Source organism: Crocuta crocuta, unplaced genomic scaffold, assembly GCF_008692635.1.
Source record: "Crocuta crocuta isolate KB4526 unplaced genomic scaffold, BGI_CrCroc_1.0 scaffold113, whole genome shotgun sequence".
Taxonomy (NCBI): domain Eukaryota; kingdom Metazoa; phylum Chordata; class Mammalia; order Carnivora; family Hyaenidae; genus Crocuta; species Crocuta crocuta.
The window spans coordinates 2,133,442-2,148,307 of NW_027530368.1; the positions used below are offsets into that span (position 1 = coordinate 2,133,442).

The 14,866-nt window shown below is 39.5% G+C and overlaps 1 protein-coding gene across 2 annotated transcripts in view; it reads right to left on the reverse strand.

Annotated features, from left to right (window-relative positions):
• Positions 1-14,695, reverse strand: part of ALMS1 (ALMS1 centrosome and basal body associated protein) — a 193,603-nt gene extending 178,908 nt beyond the window's left edge. For both annotated transcript variants that reach the window (XM_077766284.1, XM_077766283.1), the window contains exon 1: positions 14,381-14,695. In XM_077766284.1, coding sequence (XP_077622410.1) covers positions 14,381-14,695 — 315 coding nt within the window. The remainder of the gene's footprint in view (positions 1-14,380) is intronic.
• Positions 14,696-14,866: the final 171 nt, after the last annotated feature.

Consider the following 14,866-nt stretch of genomic DNA (forward strand, 5'->3'; position numbering starts at 1 on the left):
CAAGAGAGAAAGAAATCAAAGAGGAGCTAATTAAATGGACAGATATTCCATGTTCGTGGTTTGAAAGACTCAATACTGTCAACATGTCAGCTCCTCATAACGTGATGTTATGGAATTCAACACAATTCCAATCACGATAAAAATTCCAGACAAATTACGTTGTGGATATTGACAAATCTTTTTAAGTTTATAAGCAAAGGCAAAAGACCAGAACAGCCAACATAAAATTAAAGAAGATAAAGTGAGAGGGCTGATACTATCTGACTTCACGACTCACTATAAAGCTACAGCAATCAAAAAAATGTAGTATTGGCAAAAGAACATACAAATAGATCACTGTAACAGAGCAAAGCCCAGAAATAGACCCACATAAATACAGTCAACCAATCCTGGACAGAAGAACAAAGGTACCATAAGGGAGCAAAGACAGTTTTTTCAACAAATGGTACTGGAACAACTAGACATCTACATCCAAAGGAATGAATCTAATGAAAAGAAATTAATCTAAACACTAACTTTACATGTTTCACAAAATTTAACTCAAAAAGATCACATATATAAGTGCAAAATGCTAAACTATAAAAACTATAAAACTCCTAGAAGATAATATAGGAGAAAACCTAGATGACCTTGAATGTGATGATGAATTTTTAGGTATAGCACCAAAGGTATAATCCTTGAAAGAAATAATTAATAAATTGGGCTCATTAAAATTAAAAAACTACTGTTTTATGAAAGACAATGTCAAAAGAATGAAAAGACAAGCGACAGACTAGGAGAACACATTTGTAGAAGACATATCTGATAAAGGACTGTTAAATACACCGCTTAAAGTTCAATGATATAAAAATAAACAACCCAATTAGAAAATGGGCAATAGATCTGAACAGATGTCTCATTAAAAAGATATATATCTAGGGGCGCCTGGGTGGCTTAATCGGTTAAGCGTCCGACTTTCGCTTAGGTCATGATCTCGCGGTTTGTGGGTTCGAGCCCTGCGTCGGGCTCTGTGCTGACTGCCAGCTCAGAGCCTGGAGCCTGTTTCAGTCTATGACTCCCTCTCTCTCTGACCCTCCCCTGCTGACGCTTTCTCTCTCTCTCTCCTAGAAATAAATAAAAAACATTAAAAAATTAAAAAAAAAGATATATATCTGGAAAACAAGAACATGAGAAGGTGCTCAACATCATATAATCACTACACACCTACTAGAATGGCCAAAATCCAAAACACTGACAATACCAAATGCTGCTCAGAGTACAGAACAATGGGAACTCTTATTCATTACTGAATGATGATGGGAATGCAAAATGGTACAATCACTTTGGAAGACACTTTGGCAGTTTCTTACAAAACTCAACATACTCTTAGCATACAATCTAGCATTCCCTTAAGCCAAAACCTAATCCAGAGCAAGGCCCAACCATGCTCAATTGTATGAAGGCTGAGAGAGATGAGGATACTGCAGAAAAGTAAGAGACTAGCAGAGGTTGGTTCATGAGATTTAAGGAAGAAAGCCATCTCCGTCACAAAAGTGTTAACATGAAGCATCAAAGCAAGTTATCCAGAAGACCTGGCTAAGATAATTAATGAAGGTAGCTACACAAAACAACAGATTTTCAATGTAGGCAAAATAGCCTTATGTTGGAAGAAGATGCCATCTAGGGTTTTCATAGCTAGAAAGAAGTCAACACCTAGCTTCAAAGCTTCAAAGGACAGACTGACTCTCTTCTTAGGAGCTAATGCACCTAGTGACTTTAAATTGAAGCCAATGATTATTTATCATTCTGAAAATCCTGGGGCCGTTAAGAATTTTGCTAAATCTACTCTGCCTGTACTCTATAAAGAGAAACACAAACCCTGGAGGACAGTTATGTCTGTTTACAACATGGTTTAATAAATATGTTAAGCCCACTGTTAAGAACTACTGCTCAGAAAAAAGGTTCCTTTCAAAATATTACCACTCACTGAGATCACACCTGCTCACCCAAGACCTTTGATGAAGATGTACAAGATTAATGCTGGTTTCATGCCTACTACAACATTCATTCTACAGCCCATGGATCAATGAGTCATCTTGACTTTCAAGTCTTACTATTGAAGAAGTACATTTCATAAGGCTATAGTATAAGAGATTCATCTAATGGATCTAGGAAAGGTAAATTAAAAACCTTCTGGAAAGGATTCATCATTCTAGAAGACACTAAGAATATTCATGATTCATGGAAGGAGGTCAAAATATTAACCTTAACAAAACTCTGGAAAAAGTTGATTCCAACCCTCACGTATGAACCCTCACTTTGAGGGTTCAAGATCAGTGGAAAAAGTAACTGCAGATGTGATAGAAATAGCAAGAGAATTAGAATTAGAAGTAGAGGCTGAAGATGTGATCGAATTGCTACAATCTCATGATAAAACTTTAATGGATGAGGAGTTGATTATTATGAACAAATCAAAGAAAATGGTTTCTTGAAATGGAATCTACTCTTGGTGAAGATGCTGTGAAGACTATTGGAATGACAAAAAAGGATTTGAAATAGTGTGTAACCTTAGCTGACAAAGGAGTGGCAGGGCTTGAGAAGATTGACTCCAATTTTGAAAGAAGTTCTACTGCAGGTAAAATGCTATCAAACAACATTACTTGCTAGAGATACCATTCATGAAACCAACAAACTTCAATGTTGTCTTATTTTGAGAACTTGCCACAGCCACACTGGCCATCAGCAACCACCACCCTGATCAGTCAGCAGCTACCAACATCAAGGTGAGACTCTTTAGCAGCAGAAAGATTACAACTTGCTAAAACCTCAGATGATGGTTAGCATTTTTTAGCAATATTTTTTTTAACATTTATTCATTTTTGAGAGACACAGACAGAATGTGAGCAGGAGAGGGGCAAAGAGAGCAGGAGACACAGAATCTGAAGCAGGCTCCAGGCCCTGAGCTGTCAGCACAGAGCTCACGATGGGGCTCAAACCCATGAACTGTGAGATCCTAACCTGAGCCAAAGTCGGACACTTAACCAACTGAGCCTCCCAGGTACCTCAGCAATAAAGTATTTTTAAATTAAGTATGTACATTGTTGTTTTAGACATAATGCTATTACACACATAACAGACTACAGTATAATATAAACATAACTTTCATGTATATTGGTTTCATGTACACTGGATAAACAAAAAATTCCTGCGGTAACAAATGCACCACACTAGTGCAAGATGTTAATAATAGGAAAAACTGGGAGGGAGGAGGAAATCTATAGGAATTCTGTACTTTCTGCTTAATTTTTCTGTAAAGAAGTCTGCTCCCAAAAAGTCAATTTTTAAAAAAAGGACATGGGGCACCTGGGTGGCTCAGTTGGTTGGGCATCCGACTTTAACTCAGGTCATGATCTCACAGGTTGTGAGTTCAAGCCCCATATCGGGCTCTGTGCTGACAGCTCAGAGCCTGGAGCCTGCTTCACATTCTGTGTCTCCTTCTCTCTCTGCTCCTCCCCTCTCCGTTCTCTGTTTCTCTCTCTCAAAAATAAATAAACCGTAAAAAGAATTTAAATAAATAAATAAATAAATAAATAAAGCAGCCACCTTGACAGAAGACCAACAAGGAAATGTAAGATGTGAACACCACCATAAACAAACTAGATCCACAAATATAATAGAACACTTCACCCTAGAGCAGCAGAATACACATTCTTCTCAAGCACCCAGAGAATGTTCTCCAGGACAGACCATATGTTGGGTCATAAAACAAGCCTCAACATTTTTAAATAATTGAAAACCTGAAAAGTTTATTCTGCAAATAAAATGGAATAAAGGCAGCAATCAGTAACAGAAGGAAACTGAGTAAATTCATAAATGTGTGGAAATTAAGCAACAGGTTCTTAAATAACCAATGGATCAGTAAAAGATATCACAAAGAGAATTTTCAAATATTTTGAAATGATAACAAAAATATTATACACCAAAATTATGAGCGGCAGCTAAAGCAGTACTCAGAGGGAAATTTATAGCTACAAGTGTGTTCATTACAAATAGAACAAAGATCTCAAAAACAGCCTGTCCATGCAATGTAAATTAAAAAAAGAGAAGACTAAACCCAAAGAAAACAAAAGGAAGAAAATAAGACTAAAAGTAAAATAAATGAAATAGAAGATAGTAAAAAAATCAATGAAACTGAAAGCTGGGTCTTTGAAAATATCACCAACGTTGAAAATCCTTTACTCAGACTCAATAAGAAAAATAGAGTACTCATATTACTTAAAATCAGGAAATTAAAGGGGGAACTTCACTACCAATCTTACAGAAATACAAATAATTACAAGGAAATACCATGAAAAACTGTATGTCAAGAAATTTGATAACTTGGAAGAAATGGACAAACACCTAGAAAACACAAATTACTGAAATTGTCCCAAGGAGGAATAGAAAATCTGAATAGACATATAGCAAGGAAAAGAGAGTGAATTAGTAATTAAGATATCTTCCCCAAAGAAAAGCCCAGACTAATATGATGTAATCTACCAGTCAAAAAATTATTAATAATAATCCTTCATAAACAGAAGAAATAATCTTTTTTTAAATATTTCATTTCATTTCATTTCATTTCATTTCATTTCATTTTAGAGAGTAAGAGTGTGAGAGAGCACAGGGGAGGGGCAGAGAGAAAGGGAGACAACAGAATTTGAAGCAGGCTCCAGGCTCTGAGCTGTCAGCACAGAGCCCAATGCGGGGCTCGAACTCATAAACTGCAAGATCATGACCTGAGCTGAAGTCGGACGCTTAACTGACTGAGCTACCCAGGCACCCCAAGAAGGAATAATTGCAACTCATTTGTGAATCTGGTATTACCTGGGTACTAAGCCAGGCAAAAATATCACAAAAAAACTATAGACCATTATCTTGGGACTATAGATTCAAAAATTATTTTTTTAAAATGTTTTATTTATTTCTAGGAGAGAGAGAAAGAGAGAGACAGCGTGAGCAGGGCAGGGCCAGAGAGAGAGGGAGTCACAGACTGAAACAGGCTCCAGGCTCCAAGCTGGCAGCCAGCACAGAGCCCGACACGGGGCCCGAACCCACAAACTGCGAGATCATCACCTAAGCGAAAGTCGGAAGCTTAACCGACTAAGCCATCCAGGCGCCCCTCAAAAATTATTTTTAAAAATACTAGCAAATTTGTGTGTGTGTGTATCGGTGTGTGTATTCCCATATTGTACAACATACAAAATATTCATACATCATGATGAAGTAAATTATCCCCAGAATGCATGCGTGGCTTAACAACCTAATATCAATTAATACGCCAAATAATAGAATAATTTGACAAAATCTAACAACCTTTCATAATAAACTGTGTTCAACAAACGGAGTAGAAGGAAATTTCATTAATCTGATAAGGGCACCTATGAAAAACCTACAAGTAACATCCAACTTTCAGTGAAAAGTTTGGATGTTTCCCCCTAAGATTAGGGATACCCTAGTTAAGGATATCCATTCTCACCAATTCTATTCAACATTATGCTGAAGACTCTATCCAAGGAAATTAGGCAGGGAAAAATAAATAAAAGGCATTCAGATTAAACAAGAAGAATGAAATTATATGTATTCACATTTGACACAGTCTTGTATACAGAAGATATCAGAAAGTCCACTAAAAATCTATTAGAACTAATAAATGAGTTCAGCACAGTTGCAGGGGACAAGATGAACATACAAAAATCAAGTGTCTCTTTACACACTTGCAATGAACAATCCGAAATTGAAATTTTAAAAACATTCTACTTAAAATAGCACCAAAGAGAATAAAATGCTTAAAATAATTTAAGAAAAAAAAAAGTGTCGGGGGGCGCCTGGGTGGCTCAGTCGGTTAAGCATCCGACTTCAACTCAGGTCATGCTCTCACGGTTTGTGGGTTCGAGCCCCCCATTGGGCTCTGTGCCGACAGCTCAGAGCCTGGAGCCTGTCTTCGGATTCTGTGTCTCCCTCTCTCTCTGACCCTCCCCTGCTCATGCTGTCTCTATCTCTCTGTCAAAAATAAATAAAACATTAAAAAAACCAAAAGTATCAAACTTCTACCCTGAAAAGTAGAAAACATTATTGAATATATTTACAAAAGATCTAAGTAAATGGAAAGATATACCATGTTCATAGATCAGAAGACCTAGGATTGCTAAGACAGCAATACTCCCAAATTGATCTACAGATACAATGCAATTCCTATCAAAATACCAGCTGGCTTCTTTGTGAAATTGGCAAGCTGATCCTAAAATCCATGTGGAATTGCAAGAGCCCCAGAATAGCCAAAAACTCTTGAAAAGAAACAAAGTGGGAGGGCTCACACATCTTTATTTCAAGACTTACTACAAAGCAATTGTAATAAAAAAAAGTGTAGTATGGCATAAAGTTGGACATATAGAATAATGAAATAGAATGGAGAGTCCAGAAATAAACCCATACCTTATTGATCAACTGATTTTCAACATGAGTGCTAAGACTATTCAATTGGAAAGAATAACCTCTTCAACAAATGGTGCTGGGACAACTGAGTAACAACATATGAAAGAATCTCACACCACATACAAAAATTAACTCAAAATTAATCGCATACCTAAATGTAAGAGCAAACACTATAAAACTCTTAGAGAAAACATAGGGGTAAATCTTTATGTATTCACATTTGGCAACAGATTCTAAGATAGAACACCAAAAGTATGAGCAACAAAAGAAAAAAAAAGATAAATTAAGACTTCATCCAAAATAACAACTTTTGGGGTACCTGGGTGGCTCAGTCAGTTAAATGTCTCTGACTCTTGTTCTCAGCTCAGGTCTTGATCTCAGGGTCATAAGTTCAAGCCCTGCATTGATTGGGGCTTTAAAAAATTAATTAACTAGGGGTGCCTGGGTGGCTTAGTCGGTTAAGCGTCCGACTTTCGCTTAGGTCATGATCTCGCGGTTCGTGGGTTCGAGCCCCGCGTCGGGCTCTGTGCTGACTGCCAGCTCAGAGCCTGGAGCCTGTTTCAGTCTGTGACTCCCTCTCTCTGACCCTCCCCTGCTCACGCTGTCTTTCTCTCTCTCTCCTAGAAATAAATAAAAATATTTAAAAAAAAAAAATTAACTAATGAAATTAAAATAAAATAAAAACTATTGTGCTTCAAAGAACACTGTCAAGAATGTGAAAAAAACACAGACTGGCAGAAAATATTGCAAAGCAGATACCTTATAAGGGAATATTAAATTCACATTGTGGAAAATATGAAGAATAAAGAATTCTTATATCTCAACAGTAAATAGACAAATGACCAAAATAAAAATGAACAAAGGATCTGAATGGACATTTCACCAAAGAAGATATACAAATGGCCAACAAGCACAAGAATAGATGCTCAATATCGTAAGCCATCAGGGAAAAGCAAGTCAAAACCACAATGAGATACCACGTTATATCCACCACAATGGCTATAATCAAAGTCAGATAATAACAAGTGTTCACAAAGAGGTAAAGAGACAGAAACATTCATACACTGCTTGTGGTAATGTAAAATAGTGCAGCAGCCATTTGGGAAAACAGTCCTCAAAGGATAAATATGGAGTTACTACATGTCCAGCAATTCCACTCCTAAATATATACCCAAAAGAAATGAAAACATGTCCAAATAAAACTTGTAAATAAATGTTTATAGCAACATTATTCATAACAGCCAAAAGGTAGAAAAAAACCCAAATGTTTATCAACCAATGAATAAACAAATACATTTACCCATACAACGAAACTTTATTCAGCCTCAAAAAGGAATGAAGTACTGATGCATGTTATATACATGGATGTTTGCTGAAAACATTATGCTAAGTGAAAAAAGTCACAAAAGACGTTATACTCCTTGATTCTTTTTATATTATAATAAATGCCCAGACCAGGCAAATCTAAAGAGAGGAAAAAACAGATTAACAGTTGATTAGAGGAATGGAAGATGGGGAGTTGGGAGGGGGGAAGAAGAAGTAAAAAGTAGAGGGTTTAGGGGCGCCTGGGTGGCTCAGTCTGTTGAGCGTCCGACTTCAGCTCAGGTCATGATCTCACGGTTCGTAGGTTCGAGCCCTGCGTCGGGCTCTGTGCTGACAGCTTAGAGCCTGGAGCCTGTTTCAGATTCTGTGTCCCTCTCTCGCTCTGCTCCTTCCCTGCTCATTCTCTGTCTCTCTCAACTCTCTCAAGGATAAACATACATTAAAAAATTAAAAAAAAAAAAAAGTAGAGGGTTTAGGGGTTTTTTTTTGAGATGATGAAAATGTTCTAAATTTAACTGTAATCATGCTTGCACATCTCTATTAATATACTGAAAACCACTGATTATGCACTTCGATTAAAGGTAAACCGTCTGGGGGCGCCTGGGTGGCTTAGTCGGTTAAGCGTCCGACTTTCGCTTAGGTCATGATCTCGCGGTTCGTGGGTTCGAGCCCCGCGTCGGGCTCTGTGCTGACTGCCAGCTCAGAGCCTGGAGCGTGTTTCAGTCTGTGACTCCCTCTCTCTCTGACCCTCCCCTGCTCACGTTGTCTCTCTCTCTCTCCTAGAAATAAATAAAACATTAAAAAAAAAAATAAAAAAAAAATAAAAAAATAAAGGTAAACTGATACATGAATTACATCTCAATAAAGCTGTTGAAAATGTTTTCAAATAAGTAATTAAGGATTTAAACAAAGCATTCAAGTAAAATAAAAATAAATTAGGGAAATAGTAAAGATAAAAACTAAAATTAATGTATTAAATGATGAAAAGTAATAGAATTAAGCTTAAATCCAAGAGCTGTTTTCTTCGAAGAAAAATAACTAAAATAAACAAGTACTCAGTTACATCAAGAGAAAAATAAAACATAATTACACAAAATCAGGAATGAGAAATGGAAATCACAGATACAAAAGAAAAAGAACAGTACATAACATTTCATTATAATTAACCAGAAATCTCTGCGGAAATGATTTTCTACAATGATAATAAATTATCAAAATTAACAAAGAAAAGTGAGTCTATACAAACCAAAATGCTAAAAAGAACCCAAAGACAAAGTAGTTTTACTAGTGATTATTTTTCAAACATAAGAAATATATTGGAAATATGTATTTCAAATATAAGAAAAATTCTTATATTATTTGAACCGTTACAGGGCATAGAAAAAAAAAATCTTTTCAGTACCTTGTATGAAAATGGCATAATACTGATGCTAAATTTGACAAAGACAGATTAAGAAAAAAATTTTTAAAAAACATAAAACCAGGGTACCTGGATGGCTCAGTCGGTTAAGCATCAGACTATTGATTTTGCCTCAGGTCATGTACTCGCAGTTTCAGGAGTTTGAGCCCCACGTTGGGCTCTGCACTGGCAGTGTGGAGAATACTTGAGATACTACTCTCTCCCTCACTCTCTGCCCCTTTCCCACTTAAGCTGTCCGTCTCAAAAATAAAGAAACTTAAAAAATAAAAAAGTAAAACCATTATCATTTAGAAAATATCCCCAAATAAAATCCAACAGTTCCTTAAGAGGAAAACACACTATGACACAGTTTTTATCCTAAGAAAACAAGGATTAATATTAAGAATAAAATATGCACTGGGGCACCTGGGGGCTCAGTCGGTTAAACCTCCAATTTTGGCTCAGGTGGTGATCTCACAGTTTGTGAGTTCAAGCTCCAAGTCGGGCTCTGTGCTGACAGCTCAGAAAATGGAGCCTGCTTCAGATTCTGTCTCCCTCTCTCTCTCTCTACCCCCGCCCAAAATAAACATTAAAAAAAGTTTTAATAATAAAATATGTATTTTATACAGACGAATTTGGAGATGGGAGCAGGAAGGTAAAAAAGGGGTTCAGGCCTGAGTTTTCTTCTATGAAATGATAACCTGTTGGGAGGATGTTGAACATCAGCTGAGGGCTAGAGGGTAAGAGTGAAGATGTGCAAAAAGCAGAGGAAGGAAACATACAAAGATTTCCAAACACTGTTCATGACCCAGTTAAAAGACGGAAACCAGGGTGCCTGGGTGGCTCAGTCGGTTAAGCATCCAACTTCGGCTCAGGTCATGATCTCACGGTTCGNGCCATGTTGAATGGTCTGCAGAAGCAGAGTTAAGACCAACACAGTAAAGGCTTTGAACCACTCACTTTCTAAACTCTTTAAAAAGACTTGGTTGTGGGGCGCCTGGGTGGCTTAGTCGGTTAAGCGTCCGACTTTCACTTAGGTCATGATCTTTCGAGCCCCGCGTCAGGCTCTGTGCTGACTGCCAGCTCAGAGCCTGGAGCCTGTTTCAGTCTGTGACTCCCTCTCTCTCTGACCCTCCCCTGCTCATGCTGTCTCTCTCTCTCTCCTAGAAATAAAAATATTTAAAAAAATTAAAAAATAAAAATAAATAAAATAAATAAAAAGACTTGGTTGTAAGGCTGGGCACATTTCGCTCTGAACTTACAAAGTCTCATGCCTTAGCTCAGTTTCACTAACAACTACAAACTTAATTGCTACCTTATACATTACCATTAGTACATCCTTATGATCTAATAAGAGATACATAAGTGAATCAAATTCTTACAATTTTGTCATTTAACTTAAGACTAGACAAAACTAATGTTTCCTATCATTTGGTCTCATCCTTTTAATACACTGCATTAAATACTATACAACAAACTCACCTTCAAAAAATTTTAGGGGCGCCTGGGTGGCTCAATTGGTTAAGCATCTGACTTCAGCTTAGGTCATGATCTCACAGTTCGTGGGTTCAGGCCTTGCGTTGGGCTCTGTGCTGACAGCTAGCTCAGAGCCAGGAGCCTGTTTCAGATTCTGTGTCTCCCTCTCTCTCTGACCCTCCCCTGCTCATGCTTTGTCTCTCATAAATAAATTTAAAAAAGAAAACATTAAAAAAAATTTTTTTAATTTTATAGTTCATAAATTTCTAGCAAGAAACATTAGTTTTTTTCTCCTTTAAACATTTTCCAACTTATGCCGGTAAATTTTAATGTGAGCAAACTAAGGAAAAAAATCTTCATACTCTTTATATCACCTTTATTTAAAAAAAAAATTTTTTTTAACATTTCTTCATTTTTAAGAGAGAGAAGAGAGACAGACCATGAGCCGGGGAGGGCCAGTGAAAGAAGAAGACACAGAATCCAAAGCAGGCTCCAGGCTCCTAGATGTCAGTACAGAGCCCAATGCGGGGCTCAAACTCACTAACCATGAGATCATGCCCTGAGTCAAAGTTGGACACTGAACCAACGGAGCCACCCAGGTACCCCTTAAAACTACCTTTAATTAGAAAGAAAAAAAGTGGGGGGGGGGCGCCTGGGTGGCTCAGTCGGTTAAGTGATTGACTTCGGCTCAGGTCATGATCTCACAGTTTATGGGTTCGAGCCCCGCGTCGGAATCTGTGCTGACAGCTAACTCAGAGCCTGGAGCCTGCTTCAGATTCTTTGTCTCCCTCTCTCTCTGACCCTCCCCTACTCATGCTGTCTCTCTCTCTTCTCTCTCAGAGATAAATAAAAAACATTAAAAAAAAAACTACCTTTAATACTGAACACCATCTATACCTTCATAGATTCTCCAGGGTAAACAGGAAAATCCCTGATCTCTCTTAAAACAAAAACAAAAACAAAAACAATACATTTCTGGGGCAGGGGTAGGGAACACTGAGCTCTAAGAAGTAGGGTTGTCTATTACACATAGACCACTATTAAACAGGATAATTTTTCACATTGTCTGTAATAAAAGTTAAAGTGGTTTAATAACTCTTTCTCTAGGCTTGGAGATGTGAATTTTTTTTAATTTGACGCTAATTTTTTTATTTTTGAGAGTTTTTTTTTTTTTATTTTTGAGAGAGTGAGAGAGAGAGAGCATGAGTTGGGGAGGGGTAGACAGAGAAGGGGAAACACAGAATCGGAAGCAGGCTCCAGGCTCTGAGGGGTCAGCACAGAGCCTGACATGGGGCTCCAACCCAGGAACCACGAGACCATGACCTGAGTCCAAGTTAAATGCTTAACTGACTGACCCACCCAGCCACCCTAGAGATATAAATTTAAATACTAATAGTTATTCAAACAAGAGTTCATAGAACAAAATAAAAGTTAGGAGCCTTCAGGGGCGCCTGGGTGGCTCAGTCTGTCCGGCACTGGACTTCGGCTCAGGTCATGATCTCACAGTTGTGAGCTTCAGATTCTTTGTCTCCCTCTCGCTCTCTGACCCTCCCCTGCTCACACTGTCTCTCTCTCTCCTCTCTGAGAAATAAATAAAACATTAAAAAAAGATTTTTTTAAAAAGTTAGGAGACTTCATCCACAAATGTGGCTTTAATTACGGTCTATTTGCAGCTAACTCACAGCTTGAAATCGGAACCCAGACTTCTCCTTTGATCTCCAAAACCAATTTTATAATTTAACACTCATCTCAGCCAATCCCATCAACCCTTCCCCCATCACTCCCACCTTATCCTGGCCATATCTCAATATTTGACACAACCATTCATCCAATAATCTAACACCAGACACCTTCTTGCCTTGATGTTCCACATCTAACGCATTAGTGGTGTAAGAATAATGTAAAGTTAATGTATAAGTATAATGATTTTACCTCTTAAATATTTCTCCAATCAGTCTGTATTTTTCTATATCCATCAACACCTTCTTGTTCCAAAATATTATCATCTTTTGCCTGGCAATACTGCAATGGCTTACTAATTAGCATCCCTGACATACTGCCACTTCTCCCTCCCCATCCTGCTGACAAAGCTGTTCTCCACTCTGCTAAGAGTGATCTTTCTGAAACACAAATCTTACCCCTTTTTCAATGATTTTCCAAAGCTCAGGAAATAAATCTTTTATACATACCGGCATTTAGTTTCCTGGAAATGCCAAGCTTTCTCCAGCATTACCTTTCCACATGCCTTTCCCTCAACTGAGAGGCCTTCTCTTTGCCTAGTCAACTTTAATTCGTCTTCAGATCTTAGCTCTATCAGAACTTCCTCAGGGAAGCTTTCCCCAGCTTCACTAACAAGATCAGATACCATTACTGTATGCTTTCAAAGCATGTTAGTACATATCAGTTTTACTTTTATTCGTGTGGCCAAATGAATTTTGTCTGCCTCCCTCTTACATAAGAGGCAGAGGTTAAAAAAAAAAATGTTTGGGTTCACTAAGATTCCACCCAGCACAACAGGTTAATGCCCTGATAAATTCTCAATGAGTTAAGTGCCCACTGGACTATTTACCAGGCAAAACAACAATAACCATTTAATGAACAACAGTCTATAGCATCAATGTCCAAAAGAACTTACTGTGATTATGGAACTATTCTATATCTGCACTTTCCAACAGTAGCCACTAGTCAAGTATGGCTATTGAGCACTTAGTACAACAGAGGCGCTGAATTTTTAATTTAACTAACTAAATAAGATGTAAAGAGCCACATGTGCCTAGTGTGACTGTACTGAACAGCACAGGTCTATATAAGTCTTTTCTCTGTCGTTTCAATTGTACTTTCTTGTATTTTGTTACTCTGCACAGTTTACATCTTGTCTATGGAGCAGTCCTAGATAATAAATCCTAGGCTTCTTTTGGTCCCCAAAACGTGTCCCCAGCGCACAACAGAAACTTTATAAACGTCTTACGATTTGATATCTGAATTGTATATAGCAAACTTCCTTTTTTTCCCCTGAGAAGCTAATGAATTAAATGTAGTTACTTTTAAAACGGTCTTCAGGAGCCAACCATAAAATCGTCTCTTCCTCCACTGTGTTAATACCTTGTGCTTTCTAGTTTTCCGGACTGTTTGCAATCGCCGCATAAGCCTCCTGCTACCGACTGGGGACCCCTTTATTGCAACAAACGAGGGTCCGGCGAAGTACAAATGTGCGAGGAGCCTCTGGAGACTAACCATGTAGTCCATAATCCACAATGATCTCTCAAAAAGAGCCGTGCGCTTCAGACATACTAATCTAATGGTCTCCCCAACAAAACAGTCCCCGGGGAACCCGTCTCTCCACTCCCACACCGCCGTTTTCCCCTCCTGCAGAGCACGAGGAGCCGCACCTCCTTCCCAAAGCGTTGCTTAACCACACCCACTGGGAATACCGGCTCTCGGAACATCTGGTGTAATTCAAAAAGCCCGGGACCCACCGAAAGGAGTAAACAAGAGACGTCTTTGCCAGCAAGAACGGGAAACTTGGCGTCGTCAACCAGAACCTGAACAAGAATGGGGGCCCAGGATGCGAGATGGCCCCTACAAGGCTTTAAAAGCGCGCTTATTATTGGCCGGGCACCGTGACCCGCGGCAAGCAGGAGGCAAGCGGGGCAGAGAGCAGGCGGGGCGCCCAGGGACCACCCGTCCCCCTGCCCGACGGCAGCCCACATCTCTCCCCTCCTGGCTCACCTTCTCCGGGCCGGTCAGCTTGTCCTCCGGGAAGAAGTGCCTCGGGAGAGACGGCGGAAGCAAACTCCGGCCGGGATGCGCCCGCAGCCAGGCCTCGGCCTCCTGGTCGTCCTCGTCCTCCGTACTCTCCCGTTGCTGGCTCTCGTAGTTAAAGTCCGAGTCCAGCTCCCGCCCCTCCTCTTCCTCCAGCTCCTCCACCACCACCACCTCGTCCTCTTCCTGGTTCGCCGGCTCCTCCGCCTGTTCCTCCTCCTCCTCTTCCTCCTCCTCCTCCTCCTCGAGCTCGCCGGGCCACGGCAGGTCCTCAGGCTCCATGTTAGCGTCTCGCTCTAGGAGGCAGAGGAGGAGGGGGGAGAGGGGAAAGGGGAGGAAGGGTAGGGGAAGAGAACTGACTGGCGGTTGCGGCCGCGCGCAGGCGCAAAGTACGCCGCGGTCTCGCGCCCCGCGCCGCGCCGCGCGGACGGGGGGGGGGAGGGAGTGAGAGCG